The sequence below is a fragment of the Seriola aureovittata genome, chromosome 21, assembly GCF_021018895.1.
Source record: "Seriola aureovittata isolate HTS-2021-v1 ecotype China chromosome 21, ASM2101889v1, whole genome shotgun sequence".
Taxonomy (NCBI): Eukaryota; Metazoa; Chordata; class Actinopteri; order Carangiformes; family Carangidae; genus Seriola; species Seriola aureovittata.
In genome coordinates, this window is record NC_079384.1 from 14697743 (window position 1) to 14719843 (window position 22101).

General features: G+C 42.3%; 1 protein-coding gene across 1 annotated transcript in view; it reads right to left on the reverse strand.

Moving 5' to 3' along the window:
- kif19 (kinesin family member 19) overlaps positions 1 to 22101 on the reverse strand; it is a 36614-nt gene that overhangs the window by 11730 nt on the left and 2783 nt on the right. Inside the window, exons 2-5 of the mRNA XM_056366858.1 lie at positions 21765 to 21845; positions 3206 to 3316; positions 2991 to 3078; positions 1722 to 1858 (exon numbers count right to left, since the gene is read on the reverse strand). Of these exons, the coding sequence (XP_056222833.1) occupies positions 1722 to 1858; positions 2991 to 3078; positions 3206 to 3316; positions 21765 to 21845 (417 nt within the window). The remainder of the gene's footprint in view (positions 1 to 1721; positions 1859 to 2990; positions 3079 to 3205; positions 3317 to 21764; positions 21846 to 22101) is intronic.

The following is a 22101-nucleotide window of genomic DNA, read 5'->3' on the forward strand; positions in this document are numbered from 1 at the left end:
ATCTGTGATCCATCATCCTCTGACAAAGGGCGGAGATAAAACTCAGCTAGCAGGACCACAGATTACTCCACATCTAAATGAACTGCGGCAAAAGCACATATACAGTGCAGTATGCAAAGTACCTATACCTACAGTATGTAATCTGTTATTTACTATGGTCTTTGTAAATATTGTCCGACCTATAGTGCTGCTGAAGAAACAGATAACAAGACAAAAGAGTGACAACCATCTTCTGAGGGATGTTCTGGTAACAACATAACACCACCTCCCCGTGATGTCCTCAGCAAGTCTCTATTCACGCCACTAAGCTCAAAAACAAAACTCTAACGCCGGAAACACACTGCCTTAGTGTGTGTGCGTGGCAGCTGCCGTCGTTGACCTGCTGCGACATAGAGTTGCAGGCTACTGGAATGTTGAATTTCTTTTCATTATAAATTCATTTCTGATTTATTTTTGACACAAAATGTAACAAAAATGATCACATCAAAATGGTCTGCATCATATTCAGATTCAGCCTCAACATAGAAACTATAGCGAAAGGTGTTGAATTTATGTAATATTGCTGGTATAATGTCATTATGACATCAACAGGTCCTTGCTGGGAGATGTGCATGTCACGTGTGAAAAATAGGCGAGACACTGAACCTTTAGATACCGGACTTAGGGCCTGACACTCCAGTGTTTTGTATCGCCTTACGTTGCCTCACTTCTCCTCCTCTCTCCTCATTTTGCCTCACGTTTTCCGTTAAAAGTTGCACTTTGTAAACACCACAGCCGACAGCCAGCTAATTAACGACGTGCATTACATTCTGTGTCAGCAGGAGGGAAAACAATTAATCAATAGTGTGTATTTGTACTCCAGTGAATGTCAGGGAGAAACAAACTAAACAAAAAAAAGGCTGCAATATCTTTTTGGAAGAGGATTTCAGTTGAAAAAGCTTCAATTGGCAGTTTGGCTTTGCTTTGCTATGAGGAAGGATATAGTGAAAAATGGGAGAAACCACACTGAATTGGAGAAATTGCTGCTTCACTTTGATGCACAGCCCTTTCAGACACCACTCTTGTCAGTAACCGCCTCCTCTAACTATACACTCAACAAAGCGGCCATCGAAAGGGTCAGTTAGAGACGAGCCACAAAAACTACAGGCGATGACGAGTTATAGAAGTTCAACAATGGTCCACTGGTGCCCCGCGGCTGACTATCACCTCGTATTTCGCTTCTGTTATGAAAAGGTTTGACAGATAGCAACTCTCTCTTTGAGGCAGCGGCAGTAAGCCTTTACAGATTCAGTAAGGAAGGAGAGGCAAGGTAAGTGTGTTTGTGCAACACAGTTCAAAGTGCTTTACATGGGATATAAAAACGGCATCAAGACAAGCTATGAAAGAAGAACAAGGCAATTAAAAACACATATATAACTGTGGGATTTAAGTAGTCTCCAAAGTCTGCTCAGTTGTGTGTGGGCATCTCTATATGGCTGTGGATCAGGACGCCAGCTCAGCTCAGAAAAGTAAAGTGACACCAGCAGTATCTGCCTGCAATTGGCACAAGCTCACAATCATAGATGTGAGCTGTGAAGAAAATCAGCAGAAATCTCTAAAACCTGAGTGAGCAATCAAGCTAATGGCTATAACATTTCGAACCCCGCTGCAGGCCAATTACAAGATGTGTCATCGCTGATTCTGTCGTAGGCAAATTAGTCGTAGGCAAATTAAGTTCTGACCTCCAGATAGGACATGGAGACGCTGTACAGCATGTCGTCACTGGTCTCCTCAATGGCACGGAACAGGTCATTTAACGTTCGAACGTAGATGCCTGGCTCCTTGTCTGTCCCCAACATGGTGTATGTCTTCCCACAACCTGAAAACAGAAACATAATAGACACAAACAGAAAAACATTATTGTTTGTCTTGAAAAGCAAGAATACAAGAATTCACAGTTTAGTTTTAGGATGATAGTGTTTTTTACACATGAAGTGTTTAGAGTTAGTTGATTTGTTTTAGGGATCGGAAATGACTTTGGAAAGAAGTCGGTGGTTTGTGTCATATGTAATGATTTTAAAGCTGCTCTAGTGAATATTTTACAGAACCAATGAATGAAATGATTGCGTATCATGTGAGAGAGGTCACTCGTATCACCCTCAGTGCTTTAGCGTTTTTCAGCCCATTGTTTAGGTTTTATGTGCCTAACCTTACTGCATGTTACCTGACCAGCACTAAACCAGACAAACAAAGCTAGTGACTTGCTGGGGAATATAGCGGAGCATTTAGCAGCCAGTGAACCAGATACTTTCCTCAGGAGTTTTTGTAGACCAGACTGCAGTTAGAAGAGTGAATACTGGCAGCCAGAGTCACCACTCCAAACGTGGGATGATGCTGCTCTTTGTCTCAGAGCAGTATTATCACAAAAATGTGGAAACTGCAACTTTATAACATGAAAACTGTGTCAATCTTGTGTCCACTATGACCAAATCTCGTTTTATGAAAGATAAATGCTAGAGCTAAATCTACAAGCTTGGTGTTTACTTCGTGCATATGTCTGAACTTTAAAGATGTGCTTTATTTATTCAACCTCGGCTGGCCTGTTGCACGCAAACACTAAAACCTCTGTGTTTTTTTCTTCCCCACAAAGGGAGACAAAGAGCTTTGGATCTCTGACAGATGGACAGACAGAAGGGAGAAGTCAGACAGACAGATGGGAAACTTGAATGGAGAAATAGTACTGAACTATTCTCTGAGAGTCGGAACCTACCCACTGGAAACGTGGGAGGAAGAGCGTGACTCATTTTCTTCTCATACCTGGACTAAAATCAAAAACCAAAACAGATGTGAGAGAGACGTGTCACCCTTTTCCTGTGTGTGATGACTGAAGCTGACCAGACATTAAGGGCCAGAAAGGTGACACATGTGATTGGTGGATGATACATCTCCATCAAAAAGAGTCATAAGGTATCAACCTGAATCATGTGTGACACACACACACACACACACACCTGTGGGTCCGTAGGCAAACACAGTGGCGTTGTAGCCTGATATGAGGCCCTCAATCAGGCCTTTGGTTGTAGCTCGGTACACCTCTGCCTACATGGGAAAAAGAAAATAAAAGATTCAAGTGCACATGCATATTCTGTGAAAACAAATGCAGCGCCATATTTGTATAAATTTCATTTAATTTTTTGATTTATTTCAACATTAGCTTTCGACTGACCTGACTGGCTGAGTAGTCGAACGCCACGTCGAACATGTAAGTCTTCTCCCTGGAGCGGTTGGCACGCAGGATGTCGTCTGGGTCCTCCATGGGGTCCATCAGAACCACCATCTGATGATGAAGAGGAGGAAGGCGGGGGGGGGGGGGGGGGGGGGGCAGAGAGAGAGGGACAGGAAAACGGTGGTTAGCCTCCAAGCCAATACATCTGTGTGAGCAGCTCATTAACTTGATGACATGTCTCTTGTCAGTCACTTTGGAAAGTTTGGCTAATGAACAAATATGCTCTGGATGTCAATATGAAAATGTGCCAAAAGTAGGACAGCTGGCACGTCAGATAATATTGTCACAACTAAATTCTCCTGTGATTGGACGGATCACGGATTAGAAAATTATAATTTGTCTGTTATAATTTACTGCCTGTTTAGATTTGTAATGTGTGTTAATGCATAGCTACAAAAGGAATTAAAAAAGGTTCTACACTGTGCAGCTGTAGCATCAGCTGTTAGGGCTGGCTAGCATAAAATGCAGATGGCTCCCTTGTCTGTTGCAGATGGGTGCAGATGTCTGTTTCTGTTGAGACACTTTGCATGTCTGCAGGTGTAGGTATGGATAACTGAAAGGCATCACAGTCAGATATGAGCATTACATCACCCATAATGTTACAATGTGTCTGTTATTAACAGTATTAGTCATACAAGTATGGTATATTGTTATTTTCATTCATGACAGAGTGACCGTGGAATTGTTTATGTTTTGGCTGGGTCTCCTTTTTTTCTTTTTCCATAGGTTTGGTCAAGCTTGCATTCAAATTACCAGCAGAAGAGGCTGAAGCTGGACATTTCAAGCATTTATTGACTGTTTACTTTAAGGGATCCATTTCAACTTCTTTCAACTAGTTTTCACACAATCACAGCAGGTGTTGTCAAGGAAACACCTTAATTGACCCACCTTATTGTAACTGGTCGTTTCTTGGTTTATTGTGACAATAAAGACACTCAGCATCAGTGTCACACCAATTTGTAATCCTATTTGTGTGTTTATTTTCCCCCAAAATTCAATTACGTGGGTCAAATCATCATTTTAATAAACCATACTTTCCATTTTTTACAGATAAGTTTAGCTACTCAACAATCTTTCCATGTACTCAATGCAATTTCAAATAAGTCACATGTCATTTTGTGTATTCAGATTAGACTGGAGGAGACATGGAAAGAAATATGACTGGCAGCAAGAGTGGAGAAAAGCAAAGTCACATTTCAAATGAAGGACAATTTGCAATTTTCACAAATAGAAATGAATAAACTCGAATTATCAAAATAGAAATGACACTTCATTACCAATAATTGTAAGAAACACGGAGGCAGGTTGTGTCAAATGATGTTTTTGTGCATGTGACAGTCTGAGCAGCAGAATCACACTGTATGTGAATACATGGAGACTGAGATGTGTCATTGTGCCAATTGTGCTGTGTGACAAAGCCTAAGCCTAAGCCATGATCATCAGTAAATCGCAGCTCTCCAAAAGAACATTTCAGGGACAAACGCTGAGCAGAAACAGCACAGCACGACAGAAAAAAACATTACAATGCTGTTGTCAAATCACTGAATCAGAGTGTGTACAATTGGTTTGACAGGTTGTACACATCTTAAGGAAAATTATGCCGCTAACTAGGGTTGTACTGATGGACCATGCCATGTCGCTGGCTGATAGCCCAACATTGATGTTGACCCTCCCCAGCCCCGCATTGTCAAGGCTTTGCAAGTTCACGTTTTACAGCAGAAAACGTCAAATGTCAGAACTGTTCTTGAACACAACATTCGTTCAGTGCAACAAGGCGGTGACAGGCGGAGATGTGCTGTCTGAATTTTGGCCTAACTAAAGATAGATGACGAGTCTGTGATGCTGTGATGTTATCTCCTTCAGGTTGTTAAAAAAAAAAGGAAAAAAAAAAGGAAAACTGAAACTTATTGACGTTAAGATCCAGGAAAGAAGTGCGCTATAGCGTTCAGGGAAAAGTTCCCTTCATTGCTTGTAAACACAACTCAGAAAAAGTTTGCCAGGTGTTTGGACTGTCTACCGAGGACTTAAACAAGATAAACCGAGCACTTTATTCCACATCGGATAAAGTAAAACAGGATGCCACTCTGTTGTCTCACATGGACTTCATTCCAGTTAAACGGCGAAGGCCTAAAGTGGATAATCCATCAAAACACAAAACAAGGGATCAGCTGGGAGTTTACCATGTTTTTTTCAGCTGATGTGCTCCGTTCAGCGGTGGGTCTGGAGAGTCCTCTGAGGCCTCTAACGCTGAAGCACCCCGCTTGTTTGATGACCACCTCAACCACTGAGCCGCTCACTTTGAAGCCTCTCAATTGAAATTCAAGAGGAGAGATTTCACTTTTAATAAACTGACAACAACGGGTGAAGGCGGGGAGCACGGCAAGCTTGCACAAGCTGCAATCAGCGAAAAGGGGGACAGGAGAGGGGGGATGAAGTACTGAAGAGGAAAGATGGAGAGGTGTGAAACATGAAGCAACACCGGTACTTGTTTGTCCTTTGAGTTTACTCCTTCACTCGGCTCAAGATCTTTTCATGGTGGGAGAAGATGAAGAAGAGCATGTGAGGGTAAGAGAGTAGCGTGTGCAGCAGTTGATGCTACTCTTTTCAATCCTTCCTCCCCCTCCTCTTCCTCCTCATCCTCTTAACTTCCCGCTTCTCCTCTAACTTTCCTTTGCACTCTGTCCTGCTACAGTGACGTACGGGTTCTGATCGCATTTCACAGGAAAGATATTGTGAACAAAGGAGTACTTCTCCTAGTATCCAAGGTCAGAGCCCACATTTGGATAAGGGCTGGCAGTGTCTTGAGCGGTTGTCTGCTTTGTCAGATCGTCTTATCATCATTGTCTGTTTATATCTCATACAGGGCACATCTCTGCTGATTATGTTGACAGTCAATATGACTATATATAGATACGAGCTTGGTTGGCCATCAACAAAAATGAGAATCCCAGCCATCATCTGGCTGCAGCAGTTTACGCTAAATCTGTTTCATCGCCCCCCTGACTCCACATGATAGTCTCTTATATTGCCTTTCAATATAACAGAAGACATAAACAAGTCATTCCCATCTTATTTCTCCATTTTTGTTGTCACACAAATGCACAGATACACAAAGTGTACTGATCGCAGCTCATGAGGGCTTCCTAACAGACATGAGGAAGACCAGGGGATGCAGTCACTCCTGGTCAGGTGCAGAGACAGATGACGAATCACTACTTTGTAGGGCTTCAACTAAAGATTAGTTTCATTGTTGAATAATCTACTGATTATAATCTCAACTAATCTACCAATTGTTTAATGTACAAAAAGACATCTTCAAACTGAGTGTGAACTTGTGAATGTCATTTTTCATTGAGAAATGAGTGAATAAATTTAATTTATTATAAAAAGTAGCTGGGGACTACTTTTTTTGTCTATCTCCTATTTTATGCTCATAAAGTTGCCTGATAGCACTAAGATGAATACAGATGGAAGGCTACCCTGTCATTGGAGTATTACTTACACACAGTATACAGTATGTACAATATATCATCATTTGACAGTGGAGAGCACTGTTTTGCGGGGGTGCAGAAAGTACCAGTTTTATGTGATCGAAAGTCTATAACAGAGCCTTTTCAAATTTAGTAACCTTAGTGTGGAGCTGTTACTGTACGCATGGTGCGGTGTTTTATGACAAAGCTAATGAGCATGCAACAATGCTCTTACATAATTGCACACATAGTAGGTATCAAATAGTGTGTGCACCCATGCACAATTTTGTTCCTGCGCATGCACTTGGGAAAATCATTAAGGGCTGAGGGTGTTGATAACACCTCTAGTCCCATCTGTCATCTGTGTTTCTTGTGTTACAGTATCTGCCATAGCTCCACCCATGAATATCCACAAACAACAGCTGCTGCTCAGGCAGACTCTATACCACTAATTTTCTTAAGTCTTCTGATAAGACTGTAAGTTGCTGGCTCTGATGACAGTAGTGGTGTGTGTAGCAACATAAGACCAGATGTCTGGGCATGCGCCTCAGGGTTCTGATGCCAGTAACTGCCCTGTGTGTTCAATTAAGCGGCTTCTGAGGGACAAAGAGTCTAGGGTGAGGTACAGGTTAGTCCTCGCATTGACGTCCAGTGCACAGAACAGGTTGAGGAGTATTTGGAAACATGGCAGTCTCATGGATACCAGTAAATCTCCCACATCATCCCTCTCTCTCTCTCTATCTCTCTCTCTCTCTCTTTCTCGCTCTCACACAGTTGCATGGAAACATGTACTCATATGACACACATAGCAACTAAGACAGAAGCACTTCATGTCCACTGCAACTTGCAAGTCTGTGCAAGCAGGGTGGCATGACTGACCACAAGAGCGGACGCCAGCGCACTCCCACGCACTGCGTCTGTGTGTATAAGATGAGAGGAGGTGGTGTTCGCTGGAGTCTTGTTACACCACAAATATTGAGCAATGGCTTCTCACTTCATCTATGTGTAATCAATAAAGATAGCAAAAGCTCAAATTAAAGTTGAACATTTTTAAACTGCTGAATGGAATTGTATTTTAAAAATCCAGTAAGTGGTTATAACACATTAGGAGTTAGCAGCGACTAGTTGATTAATCAATCTTCATAAAATGAATCAGCAACTGTTGATAATCGATTAACCATTTGAGCCATGTTTCAAACAAAAATAACAAATATACACTGGTTCCAGTTCCTCAAATGTGAATGTTATCTGGTTTTCTTTCCAGCTGTTTTTTTTTTTTTAAGGTGAAATGATGTATTGAGAAAATAATCAGATGCAGGTGTCATTCTGGGTGTTTAGTACAAGATCATGCTATTGCAAAGTCTTATTTCATAGGCTACAAGCAACAAAAGGTGATCACAATCACAGGATTAGGCTGGTGGTTTATTTCCACATCGACAGAACAACCAGATCACACAGCCGTACGCAGGATCTGTTAAACACACAGATCAACTGGTCAAGCCCCCTCAGTCATTGGGCAGACGGAATCAGTCCCAGAAGAGCTCGTCAGTTCATCCTGGTGTTTGGTAGACGTGAATCATGAAGCCAACGCGCTTAAAACCAGGCTGTACCAGTAACCAGTCAGTACACAGCTGCACGGTAACTGTTTGAACACAACTGACACAATACAGCAAACACACAAGCTGTGACTACTGTATGAATGATAATTAATTACTGGGACATTGACTATGACTCTAACGTGAAAGAACTTCTTATTTTTACTTTCAGGTTCTTTCTTTCATCATACTTGTTTTTACTCGTAACTTACTGAGGACACACAGAGGATGCACTGGAGGAATGGAGCGATAAGGGAAGAGAGCTGGGTCCAAACAACAGAGACTGATGAAGAAGAGGTAGATATAAGCCATATCTCCTCTCTATTCGGCCCTAGTGAGGAATCGAAGGGACTTCCATGAGTCTAGTGTGGACACATGGCTACAGGAAGATACTCTGGATCCCATCACCACCATTGTTGGCTTTCAGGAGGTTTGGGTTGACAGGAATAAATCTGAGATTGGAAAGAAAAGAGGTGGCAGGCTTGCTGCTTTTATTAACAACAGATGATGCCATCCCGATGAACAGGACAAACCACATCCCGGTCCACCTTCAGCCCGGGTAGTGGTGGGATTTTAAGGAGACATACGCTACTCTCCAAGACTGCTTTAAATGCAACATCTAAAGCTCGACAGACAATGATTTTGACCTGTAACCATTTAACAGCTGAAACTACATCAGACAGAAAATAGAGACAGAGGGGGTAGAGTCGACGGCACTGCACTTCTATCAGGAAAGAAGAAACAGAAACCTCTCAACTGTTCAAAAGTTCAATAACATATTATGAGGTGAGCAATGTCTAGGTCAGATTATTCACTGGGATCCAAATTGGCTCCTGCTGTTCTTTCTACTGGGAACCACTCCCCCCTCCTTTTTTGTTGACTCCTGACTAATTCATGGGCACTACTGAATAAGATGTCAATTTTGACACAAGCGGGCCAGAAGCCTGAGGGCACCATGAACCACATGAAGTGAAAAGGAAAGCAATTTCCTGGTCGACAGCCTCTGTAAACGTGGTGTCATTTTTAGCAGTTTTAATCATGCTGTCGCTCGTCACAATGGACATCACATGCTGGATCCACTTTTCATTTGAATCCAGGGCTTGACTCAATATAACTTGACCCCGGTCGCTGACAAAACAAATGGCCAGAGCGTGAATTTACACACGGTGGCTATGAAAAAAAGGGGTTCCTAAAATATTCATTTGCTTACAAGGATCAGCCAGAGTCAAAACAACAGCTTGCTTATGCAGCGACATGAAACCAATTAGCGTGATGGAGTTATCTAAATGCCATAAAAAGCAGTGGGGTGCAATGGAGCACCCTTGCCCAGCGCCTTTCCTGGCTGATGGGTTTTCTAATCACGAGGCCCTGCTGTTCTGGTCGTTAAAGCAGCAGGGTTGACTTGGTTGGCCATCTTGCTGATTATAGCACCGCTAACTCCCACCGCGGATCCATAATTCAAAGCCTGGATGTGGTGCGGTTTCACGAGCCAGCCCGCCTGTGTGCCAAGTGGCAAATGCTGCCAAGACGGGCAACAAAAGTCAGCATTCGTGTAGACATCAAGCCCTTTTATAGGCACTGGTTTCATTACACCTAAATGATGGCTCGGGTCACTAATAAAATGAGAATGAAAAGAGCAATTGGAAAACGCAGTCGTATACAGTAACTGGCCGACATTGCGCTGGCTGCTGCTCAAACTTGATAACACACAGTTTATTTAGTCAGAAAATTCAGTGTCCTGATTCCTGCCTCATATTCTCAATGATGATCACAAACTGGCTTCTCATTGCCAGCAGGTGAAAGTGTAATGAACAATTTAGTGTCTATGAAAAAGGAAAGATAACATTTTTATAAAAGAAACCCAACATTAGGAGAGAGGAGAAATTCAAAGAATAGACCAGCAGGCAGCAGATGGAGAAGGACATTTTAAACAAAGACATGCAGACAGGGTCTGAATCAGAGTGATAGGGTCAAATCACCTGTCCACACTGATGTCACGTTTTATTGCTTACATTTGTGTGCAGTCTTTATTGCTCTGGTTTCAAAGGTCATGAGATTAGATCCTCTTTCATTCCCGTTCACAGGGGTTGACCATGCATGTATTGGAGAGACTAAAAGAAGTGCTTTTGTCTGTGTGTCATTTATCAGTGTGTCATATCTTAAGTGCATGTCCATCTCCGCATCTAGTTTTTCCCCAGAGACACCATCCTCATTTCGTGGTTACTATGGAGTAGAGTTGATGAGTGGGATGTATAGGCCTGAAATTATCAAAAATGTCCTGTCTCTCAGTGTCACAAAGTCCTTTAGAAAATAGTTATATTCACATAAAAGCATTATTATTTGGTCCTTGAGCAACTGTGTGTGTGTGTGTGTGTGTGTGTGTGTGTGTGTGTGTGTGTGTGTGTGTGTGTGTGTGTACAGCTGGGCTCTCCCTGCATGCATTTCACCATATCCCCTTCCCTTATCTTTAGGTTGCACAATGACATAACGGCGGAATCGTTCAACGGTGACATCTGTGTGCTGCGTCAAGAGCACCGCAAAGAACAAAGGGTCAAGATCACAAAAAGAAAGCAATCAGGTCTAAGCAGTGACCTTTACAGGGCCACCTTTCAAGCTGCTCTTTCAGAAATGCAACCAAAGCTTTGGAAAGTCCGGCGGGCACAATTGCGGCTGGTTATCTGATAGAAAATCTCAGAGCTGCCCTCCCTGCACCCCAACAATGCTAGCGTATATCCCGTTTCAGGGGCTCTCGATGATCGGAGGTGTGCGTTGGCTCACGGTGTACCTGATACAGGGAGCTTGATAGCAGGGGCTGCTCTTCATTTGAGGTTACATAAGATGTCTGGTTGTGTCTGTAACAAACGAATGCCAGATCTGTACAGTCAGACGAGGGTCGCTGTCATTCTAACTCTGACAAACGTACACACACACTCTTGCAACAGGATTCCCAGCTCCTTACACAACAAGACATCATGAAAGATCATGAATTGGATAAAAGAAAGTGCTTTTCTGTCTTTCTGTCTCTCTGCCTCCTGTCCTCCTTAACCACGTCATTTCTGTTATGAGGCCATGTAGCGCAGATGTATTATTGGATGGCACAGGCGCAGATGGCAACAACCCCCTCCGCCCGGATCTCAATTAAGTGTGAAGATGTGGCGGGTGCAGGGTGCCCTGAGGGCACCCACAATATAAAATAATAAAAGATATTAAGCGTCAAATGTGCCAGATGTTCGTATTTCAAATCAAAAAAGATCTTGGTTTCAAAGCATAATCTAATCACCCTCGTCTTGTTTCTTGTGCTACAAATCTCATTGGTATTTATAACATATTTTTATTAGTCTTAGCCTGCAAACTAAAAAAAAAACAGACGAAGAACACATCCTCCTTGGTGGAGGTAATTAGGCTGATTACCAGCAAAGCTATTACTTCTCCACTTGGTGCCATAACAAACAAACAACATCCAAGAGCCAACCAACTGGCAGGACAGCTCTGTTGCTTTGTGCCAGAGACTGGCACAGGATGCCGGCTGCTGAAGGTCAGAGGTAGCCTCGAGGCCGGAGGTCGGCCATAGCACACAAAACTGGGACAATCACCATTTATCCAGACAAGACACTGACACGCACAGATACACACACGCTACAGTGACCATTTTAGAATCAGAGGAACAAGAAGACAAGAGGAAACTTTAAGAGAAGCCTGACTTTACTCAGGATATGCGTCTTCTTCTTGTCCTGATTTAAAATATCAGGTAAGACATAGTGAATTCAGGCCCCACACTATTTTGATTCACCTCCTTAGTCACTATAATCATGCGACTGTGTTCATAACAATTGATAATGACGTGAAAACAATAATGGGTGATAAACATCCGGCAGTGCTGGAATTTGAGTTTGCGTACAAGTGAATGAAGGCTGAGCAGAGCAGGACGGAGCAGCAGAAACATCTGAACCAAGAGAACTGCCGCCTCCAAAGGCAACATGCGAGGTTGTAATTTTGACATGGGAAGTCATTATGCTTGAAGTCTGGGTGGTTTAAGTCGTGAGAATGCTGTTGCTAGGCGACTGAAAGCAAAAAATTGACAGTGAATTTTCACTTACCAAACCAGTACCATTACTTTAGAGAATGTATCAATAAGGTATCTCCTGTTTTGATGTTCTTTTCCCACTCTTTCGTTGTATTGATTATACATTATGTTATTATGTCTCTCCTCTGTCAGGTTTAATAGAGGTGGAGGCAGGAAAAACGTGTTGAACCTACGTAATGCCCTTTGGATGATCTTTTCATAAGGCAGCAGCAGCAGCAAGCTGTGTAAGGATCCAATTAGTACAGTGTCAACTTAACTTCACACCCATGTTCACATGTAATGACGTCAGTAATAGCGACCGCATGCTATTTTCAGGGCATTTGAGTCCATTTCGCTCACATCGACATGACAGAGTGGGAGATGTCATTTGTGTGAGGCACAAAAGCAGCCATTTTCGTTTTCCAAGTAGCTTCAATTCTTCTGCGGCCCCAGCGCACCATGAACTTTCCACAGGGTTTCAAAAATACACTGGAGCCTGTTTTTTTTTTTTTTGAGGATAAAAGATAGATCTCTTGTACAATAATAAAGAGAAATAGACAGAAGAATGGCCCGAGTGCTAGCGGCCTCAAGAGCTCATTACGCAGAAAGCAAAATTGTCGGATGGATGAAAAATAGACTCACTGAAAGGGTTTTGAGTTTGCTCACACTGGAAAAGTGCAACAATTATATCCTGTAAAGACCAGCATGCATTTCAAAGATGGTGAGAAGGGAAGAGCACAGGAGGCAAAACAAACACTATCAAACCAGTAGAAAAGTATTTTGATTTCTCTTTGTGATGTTCAATTGTCAGTCATGTTCCAAGGTCACAGTTCTATTGACATCTGCTAATGCCATGTGACATTTAATACTGTAGGAAACGGTTAAGTACATGGATTTCTTGAAACTGCAAGACAGTATAGAAATTTATTTTGCATATTATGTACTATTAATATGTATATGGACCCAGTCAGCACAGTTTTCTTACACTTGTTTGGTTTGAAACTGGTGTAAGAGTTTCTTCACTGGCATGTTTATTTGCACATTGCAAGGAAACGCTTTCATAAAATATTATGTTTTTGGTTTTCATACATAACATTTCTGCTTCTTCTGATCTGCAACCGTTTTGAATAAGGTGGTGCTGGGTCACAGTACTTCCTAACATATGTAAAAAAAATCTCACCGCTCCCAGCGTTAACCGGTGCTGTCATTTCTCTGGAAAGGCAGTATCATGGTTCACCAGACAAACAACATGGTGTTTTGACTGGGGTATTACACAGAAAACCCCCTTAGAGACTTACTCCCTCTGGTACCTTAATTCCCGAGACATACGGGAGATGTAAACAATCACTTGCTGCAAATCTGTCTGTCTTCAGTGCCACCTCTTTCCTCTGTCCTGAATTTCCCTCTGCCTCTTTTTGCTCATCTGTTGCTGTTCCCGTGCATCGCATCCCCGACCCTTCAACAACTTTCACACTTCAAATTCTCAGTGAATTGTCTTTCCATTCCCCCTCCCTCATTCAGTTCCCTTTGTTCGTGTCTTCTAGAGATTTTGAGAGAGGATTGTTGGCTGTTGATGGGAACTTTGTTGGGAGAAACAACTTGTGACCCATTACCTATGTTACAATGGACAAATCCCTGCCTCTCTTTCTTGCCAGGAGCCCAATAAAGACAGCACATCAATGGACCTGCGGCTGACCTGTACTTCCTGCTTGTGTAAGTGGTATTAGGTGGCAACGGAGGAAGCAGGGGAACATTGTGCTCTTGATTCTGTTACACAGAACTGAGGCACCGAAGGATGTGCTTCTCCCCTAATATAGAAAAGATGTTATGCTCGTGTAATCTATAACATAATTAGTTGACGCGGCCACAGTAAAAGCCCTTTGGGTAATTTCTTTCATGTTCATCAACCCCTCGTGGACTGAAGAGTGACTCAGAAGACGAAGCAAGGTGTGAACAATTCGCACCTGCTACATCATGCTCTTTATTATGTAACGGCTGGATTGTATAATACTATTTTATAATGAGCTCATTTTGATTCCTAGGGAGTAGGTCAGGGGCAATAAGTGTGTTTACTTGAGTTCTAAGAGCTACTCAGGAGAGTCTAGTCTCCTTCAGCCGCTGCTTATGGTGAGCCGCCACGCCCTGCCCTCTCATCACGATCAGGAGTGGAAGAGCAGGGAGGGAACTGAGAGGGATCACATACTACACATACTACACCTACACACACACACACACACACACACACACACACACACACACAGACAAACATGCACAGACCCACCCTTGGCCCTTGTTGTAACAGAGACTCAAGGAAGGGGCAGGGATCAGGGCGAGTCAGAGCGAGGCCGAGAAGGAGAAGTGGAGTGAGAGAGAAAATGAGTAAAGCAAAGATTATCCGCTTTCCAGGGTCAGACTGTCTATTTGTGCTGACATATTAACCTAGCTTTGCAATAAAGTAGGTCTACCTTCTGCGAGCGACCCAAAATAAACTCTTCTTGTGCTTCTCGTTCGTTACTGCGCCTGCCCGCTGCGCCACTGTTGCCGTTTCAGGTTCAGGTCTCATTCCTGGCTCCGTCTCTGTGTGAGGAGGTTAAATCTTTCGCAGCTAAAAAGGACACGGCTATTTGTAGTTCCTTTCCCTCTCCTACACAAACATGAAGCTATTCAAACACTGTCTCGTAAAAAAAGAGACTGTGCATGGACAAAGTGTGCCCTTTTTCACATTTTCCACAGAGTTTTAACTAGGCTATTATGGCGATTGACTGTTTTGGAGAGAACATTTCCATCAGCAGAGGGTAAGGGAGCATTAGGACAGTAAGGGAGCTGGGCCATTTTTATGCAAATTTTGAGCATTTCTGATGCATGTTACTCGCTCTCCTTCGCTTTCAGGCCAGTAGCAAGCTTTCTCCAAATTAAATTAAATTAGCTGTGCTTGCACAAGGAAATTGGTGCATATTGATTAAAACAAACTGTTCAAGGAGGATTCAGGAGCACATCATTTCCACTACCACCCAGGACAATGCTGGCTGGGACTGATAAAAAATGTATTCCCACTGAGTTTCCTCTGTAACATACTCATGTTTGCTTGCAATTCTGCATTTGACAACCTTTGCAAACATCCCAGATTGGATGTTGCTTAACTCACAATGACTCTCTCATTCGCAGTAGTTTGTTTTCCAGGGGGGGCTGCTTTTGCTGAATCAGGCTAACGACAGCGCCGCCTCCACGGCGAAGGCAATCTGAATCTCCTTTCACTGACAGGCCTGGGTAGAGGTTGGCGGAAACTCTACACTGAGCACTTGAGGTGAGGCGCTTTGTACTCTACAAAGGCGGAAAATTTGCCAATTCATGGATGTACTGTAATCAAGTAGACTTGTGCTTGGAACAGGCTGAATGCTGCTTATTGTTTTTAAAGGACTTGATCTTCACAAAAGAACCGGGAGGCAAAATGGTACATTTTTGTTTGCCTGCTGGATGACATTCTCTCGCTCAGGGATCAGCATGAACCACCTGCCCCTAAGGTTTTTTTCTTTTTTCAGGTAAACGTGTGAATGAATAATGGTGGGAAAGTCTCCACTCCTCTTGATGTTATGAAGAAGGGCTTTTGAGTCTTCTATTCTCAGCAGAAAACAAAATACACGCTGAAAAAATCAATACTGTGTGTGATATTTATTGCTACTGCACTTACAGATTGCATTCACAAGCCTGCAAACAACTGAGCTGAGCAAATGTTGCATCAAAGAATGGATTCATTAGCTAATTCATAATTATCGTATTCATCAAAACAACAACAACAACAACAACAACAACAAATCCCATAGTTTTTTGGCCCTTCACTCGTTGTTGTTCTTTATTCTCCTATATGGAGGACTGTACCACTGACAAAAAAAAAAAACAACAAGAACAAACAATGGCCCTGACCTTGTCTAGGTGTTTCCATGGAGACAAGCCTCACTATAAAGCATTCCCCACTGTGTGCTGCTGACAGGCCAGCCCTGCTGAAGACATGCTTAACAAGTTCAAGGACTGAGACACAACCTGCAGGGCGTAAACACTGAGCTCCATCAACAGGATATTTACGTCTGCATGCGTACGAATCCATTTAGGAAGATGGTTGATTACTGTACTGATTTAATGGTGTGAACCTACTTTCAGCCAGTTTCAATTATCCTGTCTACCGCATGTTCTAAACTCCTACCATACGTATTCTTTGCCTTCAACGCCACAACAGGCTTTTGTAAGTGGAGTGAAAGCAGTAGTGAGATAAAGTAGTCCTCTCAGGTGTTGCATTCAGACCTGAGAAAACCATCTTTATCCCTTAGGGGCTAAACATAGCTTTCCTGTTAGCCTCTTAAGGAGGGTTGATATCACCTCTCTGGGTCTTTTACTCCAGCGTGGAATAATGTCCAAACAAGGCTATTCTCAGTAGTGATCAGTTGAGAACGTAAAGGCAAATAAAAACAATGTTTGTTTTTCATTTTTATTTTTACTGAGGGACAAGATGTGATACTTTACTAATTTTCAGAGCTTTGTGATGTTTTGATTTTGGAGTAAAATTATTTTTAAACCTCACACTTGCTTGAAACAGGTTAATATCATAGTGGCAATTATTAAAAAAAGCAAGTACAGCTACAGTATCATGATGTGAGTGATAATAGAGCAACAAGTAGGGACCAACGCATTGGTGCATTCAACACCCAACAACCTTTTTCAATACGAGAAATGATCACAACCATTTTTTAACGATGACGTTTGCCTGTTTCTGATCTTTAGAACTTGTTGGAACTTGTTTCTCATCATTCTTTACACCTTAAAATGAGTGAAACATGAATGAAACATACTCTGGTCTTCCTGGTTGTTCTTTTGTCCCATAACAAATAGAGATGGCTGCAGTTTTCACTGTTCAGTGTGTCCCAGACAAAACTGGCTGGGCTAGTTTAGTAATTTCGCATAACTGTGTCATTAAAAAGCCAGAACACTCCGCCTCTTGCCTCCATGAAGATGTAATTACATGACACTGTTACATGACAAATTGTTCAAAAAGCCTTCCTCTATCTTGTACAGTACGCAGATTGGGATCGTCTTTCTCAGAAAGATGGATCAGTTCCAATGATTGATGTTCCATCAATATCTCATTCATAAATCCACCACAGTATACCTCTGACCTACTCACTCAAGGACAAGGAAAGCCCATAGAGCACAACAGGCAACAGGTGGTCCATGAAAGCCAGCGGCTGGATCCCCCGAGGCCGTCAGTGGGGGGGCGAGTAAGCCAGAGAGAGAAAGAGAGCAGGTGGCAAAAGGCTTAACCTGAGCTAAAACCCATCCAATGAGCTCATCTCCGCAGGCTTAGGCAGCTTCGAGTTGTCTGCTTTCTGCCAGATCTGGGTACTCCCACCCAGTCAGCCAAGTGAGCAACCAGCACCCTGCTAATCTGTCTGAGCACTACCTGTAGGCCATATGGCCAATGCCTGCTTGCCTTGCTTGTCTCGCAAAAGAACTAATCACAACATAGTTGTGTGTGTTTGCAAAAGGACAGCATGTGGAAATGTTGTGTGTGTGTGTGTGTGTGTGTGTGTGTGTGTGTGTGTGTGTGTGTGTGTGTGTGTGTGTGTGTGTTTGAAGTAGGGCTGCACAATAAATCGAAATATCGAAATCTCAATTTGGCAAAGTGCAATATTCAAATCATTGGCTACAATTGTTTTGATAAAAGGTAAAATGTGTCATAAATGAAACATTGTGGTGCTACAGAGACGCCCCGGCCTACAAATAATATTCTCCAGAATATTATATAAAGAAACATGCTTGGTACAAGACCTGACAAAAATCACATCATCATTTATAATTTTTTCTGTGAAAATAAAATGCAAAAATGACCATTTCAAATGAAATCCTGACTTGTATCACAATCGCAATATCTTCCAAAATAATCACATCTTTTGCATATCGTTCAGTCCTAGTTTGAAGGTGTTATCTGTATGAATTTATCCGTACATATTTGTGTGACAGGGGATGGTTTGGGGTGAGAGTGACAGCTACAGGTAAACAGATTGAACTATCCCTTGCACTATAATCCCATCCCAGTGTTGCTGTGACCTACCTCACTACATCCCCTCCATTCATGTAAGGGCAGACCAGGTAAACCCCAGGTAAACAGTAGATTCCCACAATCCCACTGTCTCAATAACAAGTGTGTATTGTAAGCTCCACTAATCCTTCAGTACGCATGTGCCTGAGTGAACTTAATGTAACCCCACAGAGACAATACAGCATATTTGTCCGTTTCTGATTCTCTCCACAGACATAATACAGTCTGAACTGTACTATTCAGGCCTTAAATCAACAAACTGCAGGTGAACAGAGACAATAACAAAGCCTTATTGTGGTGGCTACATGGTGTTGTGGCATATCTGCCTGCCTGCTTGCTGCTACGCTCTAATCCCATGAGTCCAAGCCTGTTTTAATGATGTCATGGCAGACAGAAGTGCTGATGTTGTCCTTAAGACTTGGTGTAATTAAATTACTTCTGAGAGGACAGACAAACAAGTCAGACCTCAGCGCCGCGGATTATCTGTTTCGAGAAACGTTCTGTAGTAAAATCCTTCGGCAGCATGAGACACCACTGATCACATCCTTTGCGTGAATATAATGTTTCCCTCTAGCATTTGTCACTGTCGCACTGAGGCAAATCTGACTCACCGTGTCAGCTGTTGCTGTGGCTGTTACATTTTCTGGCTACGTCTTAGTTTGTTAAGAGAAGCTGCCCACTATTACCTCAATCAGCCTACGCAGAGTGAGGAAGGCACCTCAGCAGGTTTCCAAGAAACGATGCTCATTATCATTCGCGCTGTGTTCATCATCATCACACACTCACCAGTGGTACTGCTAAATGGTCTCCAGGAGGGACCAGTTCAAAAGCAAGGACTGGCAGTAAATATGGTCCTCATGGGGCTTGTGCGTACTGTATGTCCCTCTCATATGGGAGATCACATGGTAGCAACCTGATTACATATGGGCAGGGGTCGCGCTCTAAGGACAAGATCTTCTCAGGAATAAACACCTCTGCTGTATGACAACAATCTAGGCCCTGTCAGTTTAAATATTTTTATACAGCTTCAATTAATAATCCATGTCTGTGGTCTAATTTTTATAAAATTTTTATATATGATATATATATATATATATATATATATATACACAGAACAATGGTTCTTTGCTTTTAGACAATCTACATTCTGTTCATTCAGAAACATTCCTGTCATGGTTTACTCTAATGGAAAATAAAATTAGCATAATGGCTCCATTCAAAGCAGCTTAGTTGCCAAATAAATCAGAAAGCCATTCAAAACCGGTCAGGAAAAAAGACACAAGAAGAAATAGAGTGAACACAGTCTGGCATAATGCTGTTGGTATTATCTGTTTTCAAATGTCAACATATTAGATGACTGAAATATAGATATGATTATCTCTGTTACAGATGAATCTACTCATTACTTTCATAATGAATTGGTTAATTGTTTGGTCAGCATTTGTCGGCAAATGGCAAACGCTGGTTACAGAAAATATTCCCAATTGAAAAGCTGCATCCTGTGAGTTTTAAAACATTTCTTAAACATTTTCTTATACAATTTGTTAATTGATTAGTCGTTTCAGCTCTAACAGACACATAAGGTGAACTAATAGTCCTTGAAGGTGTGTCATATGGGAATTTCAGCAAGCAATGCAGTGATGGCCGTAGTACACAGCAGTTAGTGGCAGCGACAGACGTAAGCAACAGCAAGCCGGTAGCAGCAGCAGCAGCGATATTTTAAAATCAAACAACATATGAGTGAAGGCTGGTGTGATGGTTGACGTGTTTTAGCTGGCTGGCAAATTAACAACAGCGGCAACAGATGTCAGCAGCAGTAACTATTATCAAATTGCAGTCGGGTATTTGTTTGTTTTATGTTCGGTACATGTGTCTTTAATTGGCACAAAGAGTGGCATTAATTACTTTTCAAGACTGATCTGATTGAAGATTTGGATCTAAGAAATATCAAAAAATCCTTCTAGATAGAAGAAATAAAATAAGTTATCCTCAGTGTGTCCCTGAAGGAGCCGCAGTGTGTTTTCTCAGTGATTTGTTGCTTGTGGTCACTTGGAGCTAACGTATAAGGTAACGCCGACATCGACCTTGACTCTCTCTAAGGTCTTGCAGTTTTTTTTGGATGACGATCTCATGTTATCAACTAAGAGCTAGTCGTGTGTGAATTCTCTTTTTGCTGGAACATCATAAATACTCAAATCTTTTACCCTTCTCAGAGGCACATCTTCCTGAGTTCTGACTCCTGTAAGATACTGTCTCCTATATTCTTCAGTCCATCAGTCTTTTGTGTGTTATTTTAGAAGAGCTGGGGTGTTTTACAGGCAATTTCCTCCATACTGCATATGTGAAAGAAGTTGTTTAAAGCCTTTTGTGGCTCCAGAGGAAGCAAAGAAATCTGATTAAACCGTCTGTGACCTGATGTAACCTGAAGACTACAAGTGTGAAGATGAATAAAAATCCGGGGGCGTGGAGTTTTAAAGAAAGTAAACTTACCAGACCTCTCATCCCTGCCCGAGGCTAGTGGCTTGAGGCTACATTAGCTGAACTGTCACCAGTCAAGTTGCATTGTGGGTAATGGGTGGCAAATATTGACGAGGGAGAAGAATGTGTGGAATATAAAAGATTAAGAGATTTAATAACTCTCCATCGTGAGTCTGACAATTTCATAGGAGTGCTGAATATGTGGAGTGGTTTCTAACTAATTAGCTGAAAATGACAACATAACTCTTAGATAAATCCATAACAGAAATAATTATTACTGGCTGCTCTAATTCTGTGTTAGTGTGTGTTATCATTCAAGTCAGACAGACACACTGAGATACTGAATTGCCTTCAGCACAAATGTTTTATGTTAGAACGGTTACACAACTCTGCAGTTGTTGATGTCCAATTAAACCCCGGGCGAAGCGTCAGCCGTTTGCTTATGAAAGAATTTGTAGCTCTCTATGAGTCGTCAGAAAGGTCACCGTCTTTGCGTCGGATCTGAGTCATCCAGCGTTCGTTTACAAATTAAACGTGACATTTGAGCTTCACAAATGAGCTGTTTTTTTTTTTTTTTAAAAAAAGGAGCTGCTGGCTTTACCGAGGTCCCTGCAGATACCTTATCTGTGCAGCCTTGTGACAGGCAGGAAGAGGGCTCTGAAACAGAGACAACAGCCCTCTCCCACACGCACACACACACACACACACTGACCCCCATCGCTCACTCACATGCACAGAGGTGAACAGGATATTGACACACACACACACACACACAGAGCAGTAGAATAAAGGATGGCCATCTCACCTGGTCGTCCACTCTGTGGGCCACGATCGTAGCCGCCTCCTCCTGTTCAGCATCGCTGAGGGGTCGAATCCTCAAGGCAACCTGCGGGCACACAGAGTGAGTTCAGTCGTCCTTCAATTTAATCGTCAGAGATATTCAATTTACTGAAATTACAGGTTGGAAAATGATGGGGAGAAATGACACTGACAGCACATAAGAGCGCTCTGGCTTATACAATAAATGAGCTCTTCTTTACAAAGGAGTCTGTATTGATGTAGTTGTAATTGCAGATGCAAGAAAGCGTGGTTCAGGAAAGAAGTCTGGTTTATTTGTCAGTTGCAGTGTAGGTGGGAATAAG